This window comes from Carcharodon carcharias, chromosome 7 (genome assembly GCF_017639515.1).
Source record: "Carcharodon carcharias isolate sCarCar2 chromosome 7, sCarCar2.pri, whole genome shotgun sequence".
Lineage (NCBI taxonomy): Eukaryota > Metazoa > Chordata > Chondrichthyes > Lamniformes > Lamnidae > Carcharodon > Carcharodon carcharias.
In genome coordinates, this window is record NC_054473.1 from 94,496,300 (window position 1) to 94,516,387 (window position 20,088).

Below are 20,088 nucleotides of genomic sequence, written 5' to 3' on the forward strand. Positions count from 1 at the left end.
CAGAGTGTGTGTGTGTGTGTGTTTGTGTGTGGTTACAGTGTGTATGTTTGTGTGTGATTACACTGTGTGTGTGTGGTTACAGAGTGTGTGTGTGTGGTTACAGTGTGTGTGTGTGTGTGTGTGTGTCTGTTTGTGTGTGTGTGTGTGTGTGGTTACAGTGTGTATGTTTGTGTGTGATTACACTGTGTGTGTGTGTGGTTACAGTGTGTGTCTGTGTGTGTGTGTGTGTGTGGTTACAGTGTGTATGTGTGTGTGTGATTACACTGTGTGTGTGTGTGGTTACAGAGTGTGAGTGTGTGTGTGTGTGGTTACAGTGTGTGTGTGTGTGTATGTGTGTGGTTACTGTGTGTCTGTGTGTACGTGTGTGGTTACAGTGTGTGTGTGTGTGTGTGTGGTTACAGTGTGTGTGTGTGTGTGGTTACAGTGTGTGTGTGTGGTTACAGTGTGTGTGTATGTGTGTGTCTGGTTACAGTATGTGTGTGTGTGTGTTTGTGTGTCTGGTTACAGTGTGTGTTTGTGTGTTTGTGTGCCTTGTTACGGTGGGTGTGTGTGTGTGTGTGTCTGGTTATAATCTGTGTGTGTGTGTGTCTGGCTACAGTGTTTGTGTGTACTTGTGTTTGTGTGTCTGGTTATTATGTGTGTGTGTGTGTCTCGTTACAGTGTGTGTGTCTGTGTGTGTCTGGTTACTGTGTGTGTGTGTGTGTGTGTGTCTGGTTACGCACTCTCCTCTCCCCTCACAAAATCTCAGCCATCACTTCCCCAATCTGCCAGCAAAGCTAGAGCTCCCACCAGTCAGCTGACCTTGCTCTACCCATCCAAGTGTTTGCTGAGCTTATCAGTAATCTCCACTCAGATCGGTTGGTTAACAGGGCATCTGCTTTCGTTTAGTCCACTTACCTGGCTTGCAGGAGCAGCCTAGATACCAGCATAAAAGCAGCAGGCACATTGCCAATTACCCACAAAAGGCTGCTCATAGCAGCTCAGAATCCCAGTTGCATCTTGTTCCTGGAGCAGGTGACTGTACCCAGCGGACGTCGGGTACAGCGGACATAGCAAACGCTCCTCGATCAGCCGGATGGAGATGTGCTCCCACAGCAGCTGCTCGACAGCACAGGGGCATGGGGCAGCAGAGAGAGCTCGTCATCTGGCTACAGGTTAGTTTGCAATGTCACTCAAGTTTTTTTTAAATACCTGACTTCAATTCAAGGTCAAAGCTTTGACAATCTATCTTGATGAGGGGGGCGGGCATGAGGTGTGGAGGACTGTGAGATCTGCTGCATGACCCATGCTCTGCCCCGCTGAACAGGTGCCCACTGTGCAAGTTCACCAGCTCCAGCATTTGAAACACAACTAGCTCAGTCAGCACTTCTGGGATGCCAGGTAAGGCTTTCCTTGAGGGTAAATGATCCTCTCCACAATGGAGACATGGGTCTTGTTAGATTTCACTGCCGTGTCATTTTGAACTGAATGAAAAGGAGGTGGTCATCTGGGATAACATGAAGTAGGGCTTCTCCTCAATCAGTCAGCCACCAAGCCAATCATCTGCCCCTCAGTGGTAGCAGTCGTGGTTTTGGAAGGTGCTGTCTAAGGAGCCTTGGTGAATTCCTGCAGTGCATATTGTAGATGATACACACTGCTGCTACTGTGCATCAGTGGTGGAGGGAGTGAATGTTTGTGGATGTGGTGCCAATCAAGTGGGCTGCTTTGTCCTGGACGGTGTCAATCTTCTTGTATTGTTGGAGCTGCACTCATCCAGGCAAGTACCTTGTAGATGGTGGACAGGCTTTGGGGAGGTGAGAGTCACTCTCTGCAGAATTCCCAGCCTCTGACCTGCTCTTGAAGCCACGATTTTTAGATGGTTGATTTTGGTTTCAGTTCCCACCCTCCCCACTGTCTCTAATCTCTGCAATATTTCCTCTTCAGCTCCTGTGGGAATCTGTCCCTTACCTTCATGCCCATCAGTGGCAGTGTCTTGTTGAGTTGATATTTCCCACATTGCTGGGGCACAGTGTACAGGAACATGTCACTCATCTGTGGAGGAGAATCAGACATTACTGGCCTTGCTGATCCATGATGCGTGTAACCTCCAATCACGGGCACATCCCTTGGCTTCCGATGTGAGACATGATATGATCACCAGGCGAATGTCTACAGCACTGGGCATCTCCAGCACCAAACCAGAGAACTGACGTAGTCACTGGGTGCCTGCCAGTTTCCAAAGGTCAAAGTGTAGCTGGGACCCAGGGAACTGTGGGTTGTGTGAGTGGGGGGGAGAGAGGGGCATTTGCTAGGGGATCAGTTAGGGGGAAGGGTGCAAGGGACTGGGGCTCCTTTATCAGTTTCAAACTAATCCCAATGCCCCACTCATTCCCCATGACATCTGCTTCAATTAGTTTTCCAGGATTCTTTACAAGCTATAAACGTCTTTGGCTCACACAATCACAGAATTTTAGTGGCACAGAAAGAGGCCATTCGGCCCATTGTGACTGCCCCAGTTCTCCAAGTGAGCATTATGACTTAGTGCCATTGCCCTGCCTTTTCCCTGTACCTCTGCACATAGATGATTATTTAAATAGAAACAAATACCATCTTGAATGCCTCGATTGAACCTGCCTCCACCACACTTCCAGGCAGAGTATTCCAGACCTAAAGCACTCGTTGTGTGAAGAAGTTTTTTCACATCACACTTACTTCTTTTGCAAATCACCTTAAATCTGAGCCCTCTTGTTCTTGATCCGTTTACGAGTGCGAACAGTTTCTCCTTATCTACCCTGTCCAGCCCCCTCATGACTTTGAATATCTCTATCAAATCTCCTCTTATCTTTCCTCTCTCCAAAGAGAACAGTCCCAACCTCTCCAATCTTATCCTCATAGCTGAAGTTTCTCATCCCTGGGAATTTTCTTGTAAACCTCTTCTGCACTCTGTCCAATGTGTTCACATCCTTTCTATAATGTGGTGCCCAGAACTGTACACAATATTCCAGTTGAGGTCTAACGAGTGTCTTATATAAATTCAGCATAACCTCCTTACTCTTGTACTCTATGCTCTTTTAATAAATCCCAGGATGCTATATGCTTTATTAACTGCTCTCTCCACCTGTCCTGCCACTTTCAATGAACTATGCACATATACACTCAAGTCTTTCTGCTCCTGCACCCTCTTCAAAATTTAACCATTTATTTTGTATTGTCTGTCCATGTTCTTCCTACCAAAATGCATCACCTCACACTCCTCCACATTGAACTTCATCTGCCACCTATCTGCCCACTCCGACTTGTCTATGTCCTCTTGAAGTTCCACACCATCTTCCTCGCAGTTCACAACACTCCCAAGCTTTGTACCATCTGCAAACTTTGAAGTTGTCCCCTGCACACCAAGAACTACATCATTAATATATGTCAGGAAAAGCAAGGGCCCCAATACTGACCCCTGGGGAACTCCACGACAAACTCTCTGCTTCCTAATGTTCAGCCAATTTTGCATCCCTGTTGCTACTGTCCCTTTTGTTCCATGAGCAATAACTTCTCTCACAAGTCTGTTGTGTGGCACTGTGTCAAATGCATTTTCAAAGTCCTTGCACACCACATCAACAGCATTACCCTCATCAGCCTTTTCTATTATCTCTTCAAAAAACTCCAGTTAGTTAGTTAACCACGATTTCCCCTTTAGAGATCCATATGGGCTCTTCCTTATCAACCCATATCTTTCTATGTGACTATTAATTCTATTCCGAATTATTGTTTCTAGATTCTTGTCCACCATTGAAGTTAAACTGACTGGTCTGTAATTGCTGGGCTTATCCTTACAACCTTTTTTGAACAAGGGCGTAATATTTGTAATTCTTCGGTCCTCTGGCACCACTCCTGAGTCTAGGGAAGACTAAAAGATTATGGCCAGTGCCCCTGCAATTTCCACACTCATTTCCTTCAATATCCTTGGATGTATCTCATCCGGTCCCGCTGCCTTGTCAATTTTAAGTACCAATGGTCAATTCAACACGTCTTATCAATTTTGAACCCTTCTAGTGACAGAGTTTCTTTGTCTGTCACCTTGGACTGGGTAGCATCTACCTCCTTGGTAAAGACAGGTAAATGTATTCATTTAATACCTCAGGCATGGCCTCTTCATTCATGTGTGAATTCACTTTTCGGTCCCTAATCGATCCTAATTCTCCATCATCCTCTCTGGTAACAAACCCATTTTGTGCTCCAGAGACTTTGTGTAATGATATTTCTCAAAATCTCTCTCTTCATTCTGATATTTGTATCAATGTCAGCGAAATAGCAGGGGCTACTTTGGTTTGGAAGAAACTATTTAATGACAGGCATGAGGGGCAGGCCATTTCTCCAGGGCCGACAGCTAAGCTACCTCAGGAGGATGTATGAATCCCCCAACAGCACTCTATTAACAGCTGCATCAATGTTCTCTCCCAGGCACACTCCTGGTTAGAATGGGCATCAGCTCAGTAGATCCAGCATAAATATTTATCACAAACTTAGACTAATCTAATATCATAGAATTCAGGTGAGTCAATAGATCAAAATGATCCAAAATGGAATTACCAAGAAACAATGACGACGCTGCAGTGTTTCCTCAGTCACCCTCAGCAGTGGTCCTTCCTTGACAAGCACCTAATGAGACAAAGGATTTTGAGATTCCAGCTTTAACAAACTCAGTGCAAACAGTGTCATTCCTTCCACACCTCACCCCGTTTACTGAGCTTCTCATACATTGAACACCTCACTGAATTCTTTGTTCATCAGTGGAAAGGGGAACAGACTGGGTCAACAGACATCCCCACCTCAGTGACATCCTTCTGCTGTTAGGCCAGCATTTATTGCCCATCTCTAATTGCTCTTGAGAAGGTGGTAGTGAGCTGCCTTCTTGAACCGCTGCAGTCCATGTGGTGTAGGTACACCCATAGTGCTGTTAGGGAGAGAGTTCCAGGATTTTGACCCAGCAACAGTGAAGGAACGGTGATATGTTTCCAAGCCAGGATGGTGAGTGGCTTGGAGGGGAACTTCCAGGTGGTGGTGTTCCCATCTATCTGCTGCCCTTGTTCTTCTAGATGGTAGTGGTCATGGGTTTGGAAGGTGCTGTCGAAGGAAACTTGGTGAATTCCTGTAGTGCATCTTGTAGATGGTACACTTTGCTGCTACTGTGTGTCAGTGGTGGAGGGAGTGAATGTTTGCATATGGAGTGCCAATCAATTGGGCTGCTTTGTCCTGGATGGTGTCCAGCTTCTTGTGTTGTCATAGTAATTTAATGCTTTGGTGATTCAAATGTTCAATCACTTCCATTCAGTTAGTGAAACCAGCCACTTTTTTCTCCCCCATTTGCTGAAAAGGTCAATATCATGGTTCAGTGGTAGCACATTCACCTCAGAGTCATAAGGTTCCAGGTTCAAGTCTCACTCCAGGGCTTGAGCACAAAAATCTAGGTTGACACTTCAGTGCAGTTGAGATATTAAATTGAAGCCCTGACTGCCCTCTCACAAAGCTGTTTTGAAGAGCAGCAGGAGGGTTATCCTCAGGTTCCTGGCCAATATGAGTCCCTCAAATGACATCACAAAAGGACAGATTATCTTTGCAGTTAGTGGGATCTTGATGTGCACAAAGTGGCTATCACATTTCTTACATTACAACAGTGACAACACCTCCAAAAGTTCTTTATTTGCTGTTAAAGTGCTTTGAGACAGCTGGTGGTTGTGAAAGGCATGACATCAATGCAAATCTTTCTTTCCTCTAACACTGTCCTTGCCTAATGCTCATATGTGTTCAATGAACAGAAATCAGGAGCAGGCACCAAGCACTCTTCTTCTCCCCCTTCCTCTGTTCTTGCTCTCTCCCCACCTGCTCTCTCCCCTACTTGCTCTCCCCCAGCTCTCTCTTCCCCAACATGCTCCTGCTCCCTGCGCTCTCCCACCATCCCCTCCCTCGATCTGCTCTCTCCACCCCACCTCCCCACTCTTCTCCTTCCTTAACCCAGGATTTGGAGGCAGCAGCTGATGCTTTAGCTGACATCAATTAACTCAGAGAGAAAATACACAATCTCCCTGTTTCCTGGTCCTCAGTCCCATACCAGAGAGCTCTCAGTCTCTGGTTCTCAGGGAACACCAGTCCCACACCGGGGAACTCTCTCACTGTCTGCCAGCCCCAGTCCCACACCAGGGAGAGTATTAACACTCAGCCCTTGTGTAGTGGTGTTTTTACTCTTCTGTCTGTGGTTTCTTTGTATATGTTACCGAGTGATTGCCTTCTCCATTCTTCATCCCTCCCTTTTCACATTGCCCCATGAATGTCTCTCTCAGGCTCATCCTGAGCTCTGACGGATCTCAGTGCAGCTAACACGAGGGCAGAGAGGGGCAGAGTCTAACTAAACAACACTGGATCAATGAGACAAAATCAGTGTTACTCACCCTCCCAGGCTGCGTGATTTGGGGTAGGCCTTTCACTCTGTGCTCAACTTCCAGCAGCTTCTGAAGATTCTCCTGAGTAGAAGTGGAAAATTAGACAGCTCCTTGAGAGGGAGCAGAACAGAATGGTACAATTGGAGACCGCTATGCGAATAGTGTCGGTGTATATTAGTGAGAGGATAATTACATTGTGGCCTCTGAGACACCTGATAACAGTCCTGTGAACTGTCTGATACAGAAGATGCAACTTTCAATTAACTCAAGTTAGCTTTTGCTTTGAAGGGGGGTTTGTGCCCGAGATATTGAGGTGAAGCGGTGACACTACTGGGAGAGTGCTGGAGGCTGTGAGCAGTTACCATGAGCTGAATGTAAGGTAGCAATTTTCCTGCTTTGACTGCTCAGTGGATTCTGGCTTTACTTAGCCGGTCAAACCTTAGTGTACACACTGGAACTGCTTCCCAATGCACAGCCTCAAGATGCTCACCAGTCTCAGCAGCAACTTCAAATCAGCAAAAACAGCCTTATAGAAAGATCAGCACAATAAAAAGATCATAGCATTCCCAGTGATCCTGGCGCCAACCCCAGCAACATGACCCCCACCCCCCCGCCACCTCCCCCACCCCCCACCACCAACACCACCCCCCCCCCACCCCCACCGCCCCCCCGCAACCCCGGTGACCTCTGGTGGCGCCGGTCCCTGGCAACCCCCAACCTCGGTCCCCAGTGACCCCCCAACGACCTCAACACTTGCTCCTGGAAATTCCCAATATGAGACCTGCAGTGACAGTCCATCTCTGGCACCCACCCCAGTGCACCCACCCCATGCAATTAGCAGCAAAGTTGCAATTCTCTTTCATATTCTAAGGAAGAGCAGAAGGAAACATGAACAGTTTGACTTACCCCTTGGGTCACACACTGTCTGAGCAGCTCACAGACTTCATTCACAACAAGTAAACCAGCTGCATAGGAACAACAGCCCTGTCAGTAACACCGCCCCATCCAGAGACAAGCCCCACCGCCCCATCCAGCACTGCACCAATCAGAAACAAGCCACAGATACATATGAACATACGAATTAGGACCAGGAATAGGCCACCCAGCTCCTCAATCCTGCTCTGCCATTCAATAAGATCACAGCTAATCTGAATGGAACCTCAACCCCACATTCTGGCCCACACCCGATAACCTTTCACCTCCTTGTTAATCAAGAATCTATCTCGCTCTGCCTTAAAAATATTCAAAGACTCTGCTTCCATCACCTCTTGAAGAAGAGTTCCAAAGATTCACAACCCCTCAGAGAAAAAATTTCTCCTCATCCCTGTCTTAAATGAGCGACTCCTTATTTTTAATCAGTGACCCCTAATTCTAGATTCTCCCACAAGGGAGAACATCCTCTCCACATCTATCCTGTCAAGACCCCTCAGGGTCTTAAAGGTTTCTATCAAGTTACCTCTTACTTTTCTAAACTCCAGCGGATACAAGCCTAACCTGTCTAACCTTTCCTCTTAAGACAACCCACCCATTCCTGGTGTTAGTTTGGTAAACCTTCTCTGAACTGCTTCTAACACATTTACATCTTTCTTTAAATAAGGAGACCAGTACTACACAATATTCCAGATGTGGTCTCACCAATGCCCTGTACAACTGAAGCGTAACTTTTGTAATCAATTCCCCTCACAATAATTAATAATTTTCTATTAGCTTTCCTAATTACTTGCTGTATTTGCATACTAGTCTTTTGTGATTCATGCACTAGGACACTCAGATCCCTCTGCATGTCAGACCTCTGCAATCTCTCACCATTTAGATAATAAGCTTCATTTTTATTCTTCCTGCCAGAATGAACAATTTCACATTTTCCCACATTATACTCCATTTGCCAGATCTTTGCCCACTCACTTAACCTATCTATGTCATCTTGTAGCCTCCTTATGTCCTTTTCACAATTGACTTTCCTGCCTTTCTTTGTGGCATCATTAAATTTAGCAACTGTTCCTTTGGTCCCTTCATCCAAGTCATTTATATAAATGGTAAAATGTTAAGGCCCCAGCATTGATCCCTGTGGCACACCACTCATCACATCCAGCAAACCAGAAAAAGACCTATTTATGCCAATTCTCTGCTTCTGTTAGCTAGCCAATCTTCTATCCATGCCAATATGTGACCCCCTACACCATGAGCTTTTATTTTCTGTAATAACCTTTGATGTGGTACTTTATCAACGGTCTTCTGGAAATCTAAGTACATCCACTGGTTCCCCTTTATACACAGCACATGTGACTCCTTCAAAGAACTCCAATAAATTGGTTAAACATGATTCCCCTTTCACCATGTTGAGTCTGCCTGATTGTCTTAATTTTTTCTAAGTGACCTGCTATAACATCTTTAATAATAGCTTTAACATTTTCCCTATCACAGATGTTAGGCTAACTGGCCTGTAGTTTCTTGCTTTGTCTCCCTCCCTTTTTGAATAAAGGAGTTACATTTGCTATTTTCCAATCTTAATGGAACCTTCCCCATATTGAGGGAATTTTGGAAAATTAAAATCAGTGCATTTACTATTTCACTAGCCACTTCTTTCAAGAACTGAGAGTGAAGTCCATCCAGAGCTAGGGATTTGTCAGCCCGCAGCTCCAACAATTTGCTCAATACCACTTCCCTGGTGATTGTAATTTTCCAGAGTTCCTCCCTCCCATTTCCTGATTTACAGCTATTTCCAGGACGTGACTGTGTCGTCTACGGTGAAGACCAAAGCATTCATCTGTCATGTTCCTACTTTCCATTATCAATTCCCCAGGCTCACTTTCTATAGGACCAACGCTCACTTTGTTAACACTTTTCTTATTTAAATATCTATAGAAACTCCTACTATCCATCTTTATATTACTAGCTAGCTTTCTCTCATACTCTTCCCTCCTTAATCTTTTTGTCATTCTTTGCTGTTCTTTATATTGTTTCCAGTCTTCTGGCCTGCTACACGTCTTTGTCTAATTATATGCTTTTTCTTTAAGTTTGATACTGTCTTTAACTTTTTTAATTAACCATGGATGGTGGAATTTTTCCCTTGCATTGGTATGTATCTATTCTGTGTATTCTGATATATCCCTTTAAATGTCTGCCACTGACCTATTCCTTAACCTCATTTGCTAATTTACTTTAGTTAGCTCTGCTTTCATGCCCTCATAATTACCCCTTATTTAAGTTTAAAATACTAGTCTTGGACGCATTCATTTCTCCCTCAAAATGAATGTAAAATTCAATCATATTATGATCACTGCTACCTAGGGGTCCTTCGCTAGGAGGTTAACAATTCATCCTATCTTGTTGCTCAATACAAGGTCTAGTATAGCCTGCTCTCTGGTTGGCTCCAGAAAGTGCTATTCTAAGAAACTATCCCAAAAATATTCTATGAGCTCCTCATCTACACTACCTTTGCCTATCTGACTTTTCTATATGTAGATTAAAATCCTCCATGATTATTGATGTACCTTTCTGGTGAGCTCCCATTATTTCTTCTTTTATACCCTGTCCTACTGTCTAGTTACAATTAGGAGGTCTGTACACCGCTCCCACAAGTGACTTCTTGCCTTTATCATTACTCATCTCAACCAGGTTTCCTGAACTTGGGTCATCCATTCTCTAATGTGCCAGAACTATAATTAATTAACGGAGCCACTCCTCCACCTTTTCCGAGCTTCCTGTCCTTCCTAAATGTCACGTACCCTTCAATATTCAGGTCCCAATCTATGTCATCCTGCAGCCATGTCTCTGTGTGGCTATAAGATTGTGCTTACTTAATTCTATTTGTGCTATCAGTTCATCTGTTTTGTTTTGAATGCTATGTGCATTTAGATACAGAGCCTTAAGCTTTGTCCTTTAATTATTTTTGTAGCATCTAGCCTTATCTGTGATTACTTAGATGTGTACTCTCTGCCCCTTCCTGTCACAGTCAGTTTATCATTTCCCATATGCCCACACCTCCCCATCAGACACTGCACCAATCAGAAACAAGCCACACCTCCCCATCCAGCACTGCACCAATCAGAAACAAGCCACGCCTCCCCATCCAGCACTGCACCAATCACAATCAAGCCCCACCTCCTGATCTAGCAGCACACCAACCAAAACAAGTCCCTCTCCCCAGCTAACTGTGCACCAATCAGAAAGAAGCCCTACCCCCCAATCCTGCACTGCACTAATCAGAAACCAGCCTGAAAATAAATCAAATGCCACAGATTCTGGAAATTTAAATAAAACAGAAAACGTCAGAAATACATATTCTCCTTTTCAAGAATTAATGCTCTTTGCTTTTGAAAGTTCTTGTTGAATCGATTTCTCTGATCCTGTAAACAGGACAATCAACATCATAACAGCCCACTGAGTAAAACAAATTCCCTCATCTGACAACCAATTTGACAATTGACTGAGATGCTGTACATGATTTATAATTGTATTTTGCAATTGTGTAATTACCTTTTGCATCTTCATATTCAGCAGAGTGTGGACACACATTATTTAAGTAATCTGAAAAAAAGCACAGTTGGTTTAAATGTCAGAGTGTGTGGCACTGAACCAGCAAGAGGAGCAGATTTTGCTTCTCATGCAGAATGCATCTGTAATCTAACAATGCAGCTGAGAAACATTAGTACGATAATGAACCACCTCAATAAACAACCAGGATCAGAAAAGTTCCCTTCACACTGTCTCCATCGAACACTCCCAGGGCAGGTACAGCACGGGGTTAGATAAAAAGAATAAAGTTCCCTTTACACTGTCCCCAACAAACACTCCCAGGACAGGTACAGCACAGGGTTAGATACAGAGCAAATAAAGGCGAACCAGTAGATGTAATATATTTGGATTTCCAAATGGCATTCAATAAGGTCCTGCAAGTAACATTACTGAATAAGCTAAGAGCCCATGGTGTTGGGGGTAGTATATCAGCATGGATAGAGGATTGGCTAACTAATAGAAGACAGAGAGTTGGGATAAGGGGGGTATTTTCAGGATGGCGACCTGTAACTAGTGGAATACCATAGGGATCAATGCTGGGGCCTCAATTATTTACAATATACATTAATGACTTGGGTGAGGGAAGTGAATGTACTATCGCGAAGTTTGCAGATGACACAAAGATAGGTGGGAAGAAAAGTGGTGGGGATGACACAAGGAGTCTACAGAGGGATGTAGACAGGTTAAGTGAGTGGGCAAAAACTTGGCAGATGGAATATAATGTGGGAAAATGTGAGATTATGCACTTTGGAAGGAAGAATAGAGGAGCTGAATATTATTTAAATGGAGAAAGTCTGCAGAAAGCTGTAGCACAGAGGGATTTGGGAGTCCTTGGGCATGAATCCTAAAAAGCTAACAGACAAGTTCAACAGGAATAGGGAAGGCAAATAGAATGTTGGCCTTGATTTCAAAAATAGGGAAGTCTTGCTAAAACTATACAAGACACTAGTTAGACCACATCTAGGATATTGTGAACAGTTTTGGTCCCCTTATCTAAGGAAAGATATACTGGCATTGGAGGCAGTCCAGAGAAGGTTCACTAGGTTGATCCTGAGCATGGAGGGATTTTCTTATGAGGAGGGGTTGAGTAGGTTGGGCCTGTACTCATTGGAGTTCAGAAGAATGAGTGAAACACATAAGATTCTTAGGGGGCTTGACAGGGTAGATGCTGAGAGGTTGTTTCCCCTTGTGGGAGAGTCTTGGACCAGAGGGAATAATCTCAGAGTAAGGTGTCACCCATTTAAGACAGGGATGAGGAGGAATTTCTTCTCTCAGAAGATAATCAATCTGTGGAATTCTTTACCACAGAGGGCTGTAGAGGCTGGGTCATTAAGTATATTCAAGATGGAGATAGGCAGATTTTTAATCAGTAAGGGAATCGAGGCTTATGGGGAAAAGGCAGGAAAGAGGAGCTGACGATTATCAGATCAACCATAATCTCACTGATTGGTGGAGCTGACTCAGTGGGCCGAATGGTCTACTTCTGCTCCTACATCTTAAGGTCATATGGTCTCCATCAAACACTCCCAGAACAGGTACAGCACAAGGCTAGATACAGAGTAAAGCTCCCTCTGCACTGCCCCCATCAAACACTCCCAGGGCAGGTACAACACGGAGTTAGATACAGAGTCAGAGTCAATCTCCCTCTACACTGTCCCCATCAAACACGTTCAGGACAAGTACAGCAATGGGGTTTGATACAGAGTAAAGCTCCATCTGCACTGTTCCCGTAGAACTCTCTCAGGACAGGTGGTATCTACTTTACATCAATAAATTTTTATATTACAGAAACTGTAATCGACTTTATATCAATAATTATTTACATCAAAATTGTTCTATTTGCAAGATATCAAAATAACTTGATGAATTTGTAAGTTCATCCATAGTTCACCTGGGGCACCTGCAAGAGCTGACAGGGCACAAGTCAACAGCCAGAGGTCACCTGTAGCAGCTGTTCTGCACACTCACAACGGTTTCAGCTGTTCAGATATTGGTTAGTGGACACAGGACAAGATATTTCAGTCCCATTGCAAAGTGAAGGAGACAAAGGCAGAGAAAGTATTTTACTTACCTGTCAGGTAAAGGTGATACTGAGGGACTCGCTGTAGCAGCTTAAAAAAACACTGCTTGATGCTCAGCCTGTTAGACCCTGGATACATCTAGAAAGACCAATTAACATCGTCACTCAAAGAAACAAATAGTACTTAACTATATTAAACATCATCTGCCATGCATCTACTCAGTTCACCAGTTGTTCTACATCTGCCTGAAGTCTGTTTCTATCTTTTTCATTGTTTAGTACCTTTCCAAGTTTTGTCATTTGTAAACTTGAAAATTATGTACTTTTATCAATATGTACTACATAAGAAATAGCAGGAGGAGTACATTGTACAGCCCCTCAAGCCTCTATTATCATTCAATATGATCATGGCTCATCTTCTGCCTCAACTCCACTTTCCCATCTCCTCCCAATATTCTCAGAGACCAACACTCTGTCAATCTCTTCATTAACTATATTCAACAATGGAATGCAGTGGTTGTTGTCCATATGAATTTTAAGAAAATGTTCCACAAAGTACCACATAAAACACTGGTTGACAAAATCATGGAAGAGGTAGGTCAGTGTCAGCTTGGATAAAATAGGACCCAAAAACAGAAAACAGTGACACCTGGTTCATTCATTCATTTATTCCTGTCAGCATCTTCCCAGAGGTTGACCGCCACTGATCTCATAGTCTAGGTTTCAGTTCCTAAAGGGAAGTATTGTTTACCTTCTTGACCACCTTTCTACTGTTACCTTCAGGGATTTGTTGATATGCACTCCAAGGTCTCTCTGTTCCTCTATACTCCTCAGTATCTAACAATTTGAGTATCCTCCTTGCCTTGTTTGCCCTCCTCAAATGGTTTAGCTCACGTTTCTCTAGATTAAATTCCCTTTGCCCCTTTTCTGCTCACTTGGCCAGTCCATTCATATCTTCCTGCAATCCACACCTAACTGTCGACCACACAGACTTTTTCATATCATCTATAAACGTCTTAATCATACCCCCTACAATTAGGTAATACCTTTCCTAATAGAAGCATAAACCTTTGTAAATTAGTGAGGGTTCATCTGGAGAATTGTGTTTCACTCTGCGCATCACACTCTGCATGTGAAGACCCTGGAGAGTGCAGAAAAGATTTCCCGGAATGAAGGCAAGGATTATGATTCCAGTTATGTGGAAAATCTGGAGAGACTAGAAAGGTTTCCTTCAAGTAGAAGAAATTGGATAAATACTCAAAAAGGAAATATTTGGCTAGCTTTTACAAAGCTGACACAAGCACACTGTGGACAATATTCCCTCCTTCTGTTCTATGTTGTTTCCGAGGCCTAGCTCACCCCTATAGTTCCAGGCCAGTTACCTCACAACTGTGGGAGCGAATGCTTTCGAGTCTTTAATTAAGGATGAAATGGCCATGTAACAAGGTAAAAAGAACAAAGTTAGAAGGAGGAGTTAGGAGAAGAGTGCTAGAGGCGGACCCTGGGACAGGCAGTCAGCAGCACCTGGAGGAGGGTGCGAGAGGAGGCAGGGGTGCCCTGGGGTCCAGCTTACCAATCGGTTTTCCATTTTGGATACTGGTAAGGTCCTCAGAGGAGTGCAGTCATAACCAAGTTTGTGGCACCACAGGCAGCTCTGCTGTACTGCGAGGGAGAAAGAAGATGGGGAGAGGACTAGTGATAGGGGATTCGTTAGTTAGGGGAACAAACAGACATTCCTGTGGCCATAGGCCTGACTGCAGGATAGTATGTTGCCTCTCTGGTGCCAGGCAAGGATGTCACGGAGCGGCTGCGGGACATTTTTCGGGGGGTTGGGGAAGGTGAACAGCCAGAGGTCATGGTCCAGGTTGGTACCAATGACTTATATAGGAAAGGGGATGAGGTCCTGAAAGCAGACTTTAGGGAGCTAGGAAGGGGATTGAAAAGCAGGACCTCTAAAGCAGGGATCTCAGAGTCACTCCAGTCCCACGCGCAAGTGAGAATAGAAATAGGAGAACTGAGCGAATAAACATGTGGCTGGAAAGCTGGTGTAGGAGGGAGGGCATCAGATTTCTGAGGCTTTGGGACCGGTTCTGGGGAAGGTGGGATCTGTACAAGCCGGACGGTTTACACCTGAACAGGACTGGGGCAAATATCCTCACAGGGAGATTTGCTAGTGCTGTTGGGGGGGTTTCAATCTAGATTGGCAGGGGGATGGGAATCTGAGGGCAAATCAGAGCCGGGAACAGGAAATGGAGAATTAGTGAGTGACTCTAAAAGACAGAAACAGCACAGGTTAAAAAAAGTGTACTGCAGAAAAATTTGGCAGGGTTAAAAGGTGTATATATAAATGCAAAGAGCTCAGTAAATAAAGCCAATGAGCTAAGGACACAGATAGACACATGGCAGTATGATATCCTCACTGGAACGGAAACTTGGCTTAAGGAGGGACAAAAATGGCAGCTCAACAACTCTGAATATATTTTTAGACAGGATAGGGAGGGGGTTAAGAAAGGCAGGGCTGTAGCATTATTGGTTAAAGAATCAATTACAGCTGTGAGGAGGGGTGATGTACTAAATTAAGCATCAAATGAGGGCACATTGGTTGAGCTCAGAAATAAAAAAGGGGCAGCCACAGTGCTAGGAGTGTACAATAAACCCCCAAAGAGTAGAAGGGTGTTAGAAGAGCAAATACATAGGCAGATTTCCGAGTGAAAAAGCAATAGGGCACTAATGACTGGGGACTTCAACTACCCTAATATCAGCTGGGATACAGTGAAGGGCACAGAGGGCACAAAATTCTTTAACTGCATTCAAGAGAACTTTCTCAGCCAGCACGTTATAAGCCCAACGAGAGGAGGAGCAGTTCTAGATTTAGTCTTAGGAACTGAAGCTGGGTAAGTGGATGAAGCAGCAGTGGGTGACCATTTTGGAGATAGTGACCATAATACAGTTAGAATTAGCATCATTATGGAAAAGAACAAAGATAGAACAGGAGTAAAAGTTCTAAATTGGGAGAAGACTTTCAAAGCTTGCTGAGGGATCTGGACCAACTGGAAAAATGGGTCAGAAAATGGCAGATGGAATTTAATGCGGAAAACTGTGAGGTGTTGCATTTTGGAAGGCCAAACTAAGGTAGGACATACACAGTAAATGGTAGGGCACTGAGGAGTGCAGAGAACAAAGGGATCTGGGAGTTCAGATACATAATTCCCTGAAAGTGGCATCACAGGTAGACAAGGTTGTAAAGAAAGCTTTTGGTATAATGGCCTTCATAAATCAAAGTATTGAGTATAGGAGTGGGGATGTTATGGGGAGGTTGTATAAGACATTGGTGAGGCCAACTTTGGAGTATTGTGTGCAGTTCTGGTCGCCTAACTACAGGAAGGATATCAGCAAGATTGAAAGAGTGCAGAGAAGATTTATTAGGATGTTGCCAGGTCTTAAGGAGTTGAGTTACAGGGAAAGATTAAACAGGTTAGGACTTTATTCCTTGGAACGTAGAAGAATGAGGGGAGATTTGATAGAAGTTTACAAAATTATGAGGGGTATAGACAGAGTAAATGCGAGTAAGCTCTTTCCACTTAGATTAGGAGAGATAAACACATGGCTTTAGGGTGAAAGGGGAAAGGTTTAGGGGGAACTTTAGGGGGAACTTCTTCACCCAGAGAGTGGTGAGGGTGTGGAACGAGCTACCATCTGACGTGGTAAATGCGGGCTCACTCTTAAGTTTTAAGAATAAGTTGGAGAGATACATGGATGGGAGAGGTCTGGAGGGTTATGGACTATTTGCAGGTCAATGGGACTAGCGGAGTATTTTTCAGCACAGACTAGAAGGCCGAATGGCCTGTTTTCTGTGCTGTAGTGTTCTATGGTTCTAAGACAAATTTTACAAAGCTGAGAGGTGAGCTGGCGAGAGTGGACTAGATACAGCTATTAGAAGGGAAAACTGTCAAATCAGTGGGAGGCATTCAAAGGCGAGATTCTACAGGCACAGTGTAGACATCTCGCCACAAAGAAAAAGGGTAGTACTGCCAAATCTAAAGGCCTCTGGTTATCCAGAAGCAAACAGGGTAAGATAAGAGCAGAAAAAGAAAGCTTATGACAGTCATAAAAGATTTATTACTGTAGAAAGCCTGGAGGAGTACAGAAAGTACAGGGGTGAAGTAAAAAAGGAAATTAGGAAAACAAAGGGAGGATATGAAAAAATATTGGTTGGTAAAATCAAAGAAAATCCTAAGATGTTTTACCAGTACATTAAGAGCAAGAGAATAACTAAGGAAAGGGTAGCACCTATCAGAGATGTACGTGATAACTTGTGCATTGATGCTGAAGATGTGGGCAGGGTTCTCAATGAGTACTTTGTCTCTGTCTTCACTAAGGAGAGGGATAATGTAGATCTTCTAGTTAAAGAGGAAGAGTGTGAAACATTAGATACAATTAGTGGGAGAGGAGGTACTGGAGGGTCTGGCATCCTTGAAGGTGGATAAATCACCAGGGCTGGATGGATTGTACCCCAGGCTGTTAAAAGGAAGCCAGAGAGGAAATAGCAGGTGCTGAGGTTCATTTTCCATACCCACTAGATACAGATGAGGTAGCAGAGATTTGGAGGTCTGCAAATGTTGTGCCATTATTTAAAAAGGGTGCAAGTGATAGACCAGAAAATTATAGGCCAGTCAGTCTGACTTCAGTGGTGGGCAAATTATTGGAATCAATTCTGAGAGATGGGATAAACTGACACTTAGAAAGAAACAGATTGATCAGGGATAGTCAGCATGGTTTTGTTAGGAGGAAATTGTGTCTTAATAAAATTTTGAGGAAGTAACAAAGAGGATTGATGAGGGTAGTGCAGAGAAATGTTGTCTACATGGATTTCAGTGAGGCATTTGCCACGGTCCCATAGGGCAGTCCGGTCAGGAAAGTGAGATCCCATGGGATACAGGGAAAGGTGGTGTGTTGGATCCAAAATTGGCTCAGACTGGAAACAGAGGGGAATGGTCAATGGATGTTTTTGCAATGGAAAACGGTTTCCAGTGGTTTCCCACAGGGCTCAGTGTTGGGGCCCTTGCCGTTTGTTATATATATATATATATATATATATAAATGATTTAGAATTAAATTTGAGAGGTGTGATTGAGAATTTTGCAGATGACACTAAAATCGGCCGTGTAGTTGATAGTGAAGAGGATAGCTGTTGTCTCCAGAATTATATCAATGGGTTAGTTGAGTGGGCAGAAAAGTGGCAAATGGATGTTAATCGGGAAAAGTGTAAGGTAATGCATATGGGGAGGGCAAACAAAGCAAATGAATACTCAATAAATGGGAAGTTATTGAGAAGGGCTGAGGAAGTGAGAAACCTTGTCCACAGGTCCATGAAGATGGCAGGGCAGGTGGACAAGGTGGTAAAGAAAGCTTATCGAATGCTTTCCTTTATTAGATGAGGTATTGAATACAAAAGCAGGGATATAATGCTGGAACTATATAAAACGCTGGTTAGGCCACAGATGGAATTTTGTGTACAGTTCTGGTCACATTACAGGAAGGACATAATTGCTCTGGAGAGAGTGCAGAGGAGATTTACAACATTGTTTCCTGGGCTTGAAAATTGCAGCTATGAGGAGAGATTGTTTTCCTTAGAATGGAGGAGGCTGAGGGGTGACCTTATTGAGGTGTGCAAAATTATAAGGGGTCTGGATAGGGTAGACAGGAAAGACATGTTTCCCTTAGATGAGAGTCAATTAGATTTAAGATAGAAAGATTAGAGGGGACATGAGGAAAAACTTTTTTACCCAGAGGGTGGTGGGCGTCTGGAATTCACTGCCTAAATCAATGGTTGAGGCTGAAACACTCAACTCATTAAAGGTACCGGGATCTGCATCTGAAGTGCTGTAACCTGCAAGGCTACGGACCAGGGGCTGGAAAATAGGATTAAAATGAGCAGCTGGTTTCTTTTTATATCTCTATGGCTGCAGAAGCAATGGACTGAATGGCCTCTCTCTGCACTGTAACTTTTCTTTGGTTCTAAGCTGCCAGCATAGATTTTGCAAGGGAAGATTGTGCCAAACATAGTGGAACTCCTTGAGGAGGTTATAGACATGGTAGATGCGGTGGATGTGGTGTACATAAACTTTAGGGAAGTCTTGAGGTAGCACATGGGACGTTATTCCTGAAGTTTAAGAGGTATAGAATTGAAGGGAAGGAGAGTAAACTGCATTAAAATGTTAGAAAGGAGAAAAGATTTACGAGCAATTTCTCCAAATGGTTAGGTATGGAGAATTGTGTTCCACAGGGTTCCGTTCTGGGGTAATTTCTATTTGTTGTATGCTAATAGGTTTACAGAGAGTGTCATAGAATACACAACACCAAATCAGGCCATTCAGCCTTTTGCTGGTATTTGTGTTTTTTTAAAATTCATTCATGGGATATGACCATCACTGACCAGGCCACCATTTGTTGCCCAACCCTAACTGCCCTTGATCCGAATGGTTTACTCAGCCATTTCGGAGGGCAGTTTAGAGTCAACCACATCGCTGTGGCTCTAGAGTCCCTTCTAGGCCAAGCCGGGTAAGGACATCAGATTTCCTTCCCTAAAGGGTATTAGTGATCCAGATGGGTTTTTTTTACAGCAATCGGTGATACGGTCACCATTACTGAGACTAGCTTTATATCCCTGACTTATTAATTGAATTTAAATTCCACCAGCTGCTGTGGTGGGATTTGAACTCATGCCCACAGAGAATTAGTCTGGGCCTCTGGATTATTATTCCAGTGACATTACCACTATGCCACCATCTCCTCCATGTTCCACTTGTGCCTCCCCTCCACTTTCTGCCTCTGGCTATCAGCATAACCATCTATTCCCTTCTCCCTCATATGTTTGTCTAGTTTCCCCTTAAATGTACCTATGCTGTTCACTTCAACCACTCCGTGTGGTAGTGAATTGCACATTTGTCCTACTCTGTGGGTAATGAAATTTCTTTGGAATTCCCTTATGAATTTCTTGGTGACGATCTTATTTGATGGCCTCCAAAGATGCTCTTCACCACAAGTGGAAATACGGTGCCTATTCAACTGAAAGCTTAGAGCAGGCCACACACTGCCTTGTCAGTTCATTCTTTCTGAAAGGTACAACCCTATCATTTT

General features: G+C 43.8%; 1 protein-coding gene across 1 annotated transcript in view; it reads right to left on the minus strand.

The window, feature by feature from the left end:
- Positions 1 to 915: 915 nt before the first annotated feature.
- The window catches only part of LOC121280019 (FYVE, RhoGEF and PH domain-containing protein 5-like), a 256,123-nt gene continuing 236,950 nt past the window's right edge, over positions 916 to 20,088 (minus strand). The window contains exons 7-13 of the mRNA XM_041191648.1: positions 13,000 to 13,087; positions 10,890 to 10,940; positions 7,317 to 7,375; positions 6,420 to 6,491; positions 4,564 to 4,632; positions 1,948 to 2,031; positions 916 to 1,098 (exon numbers count right to left, since the gene is read on the minus strand). Of these exons, the coding sequence (XP_041047582.1) occupies positions 916 to 1,098; positions 1,948 to 2,031; positions 4,564 to 4,632; positions 6,420 to 6,491; positions 7,317 to 7,375; positions 10,890 to 10,940; positions 13,000 to 13,087 (606 nt within the window). The remainder of the gene's footprint in view (positions 1,099 to 1,947; positions 2,032 to 4,563; positions 4,633 to 6,419; positions 6,492 to 7,316; positions 7,376 to 10,889; positions 10,941 to 12,999; positions 13,088 to 20,088) is intronic.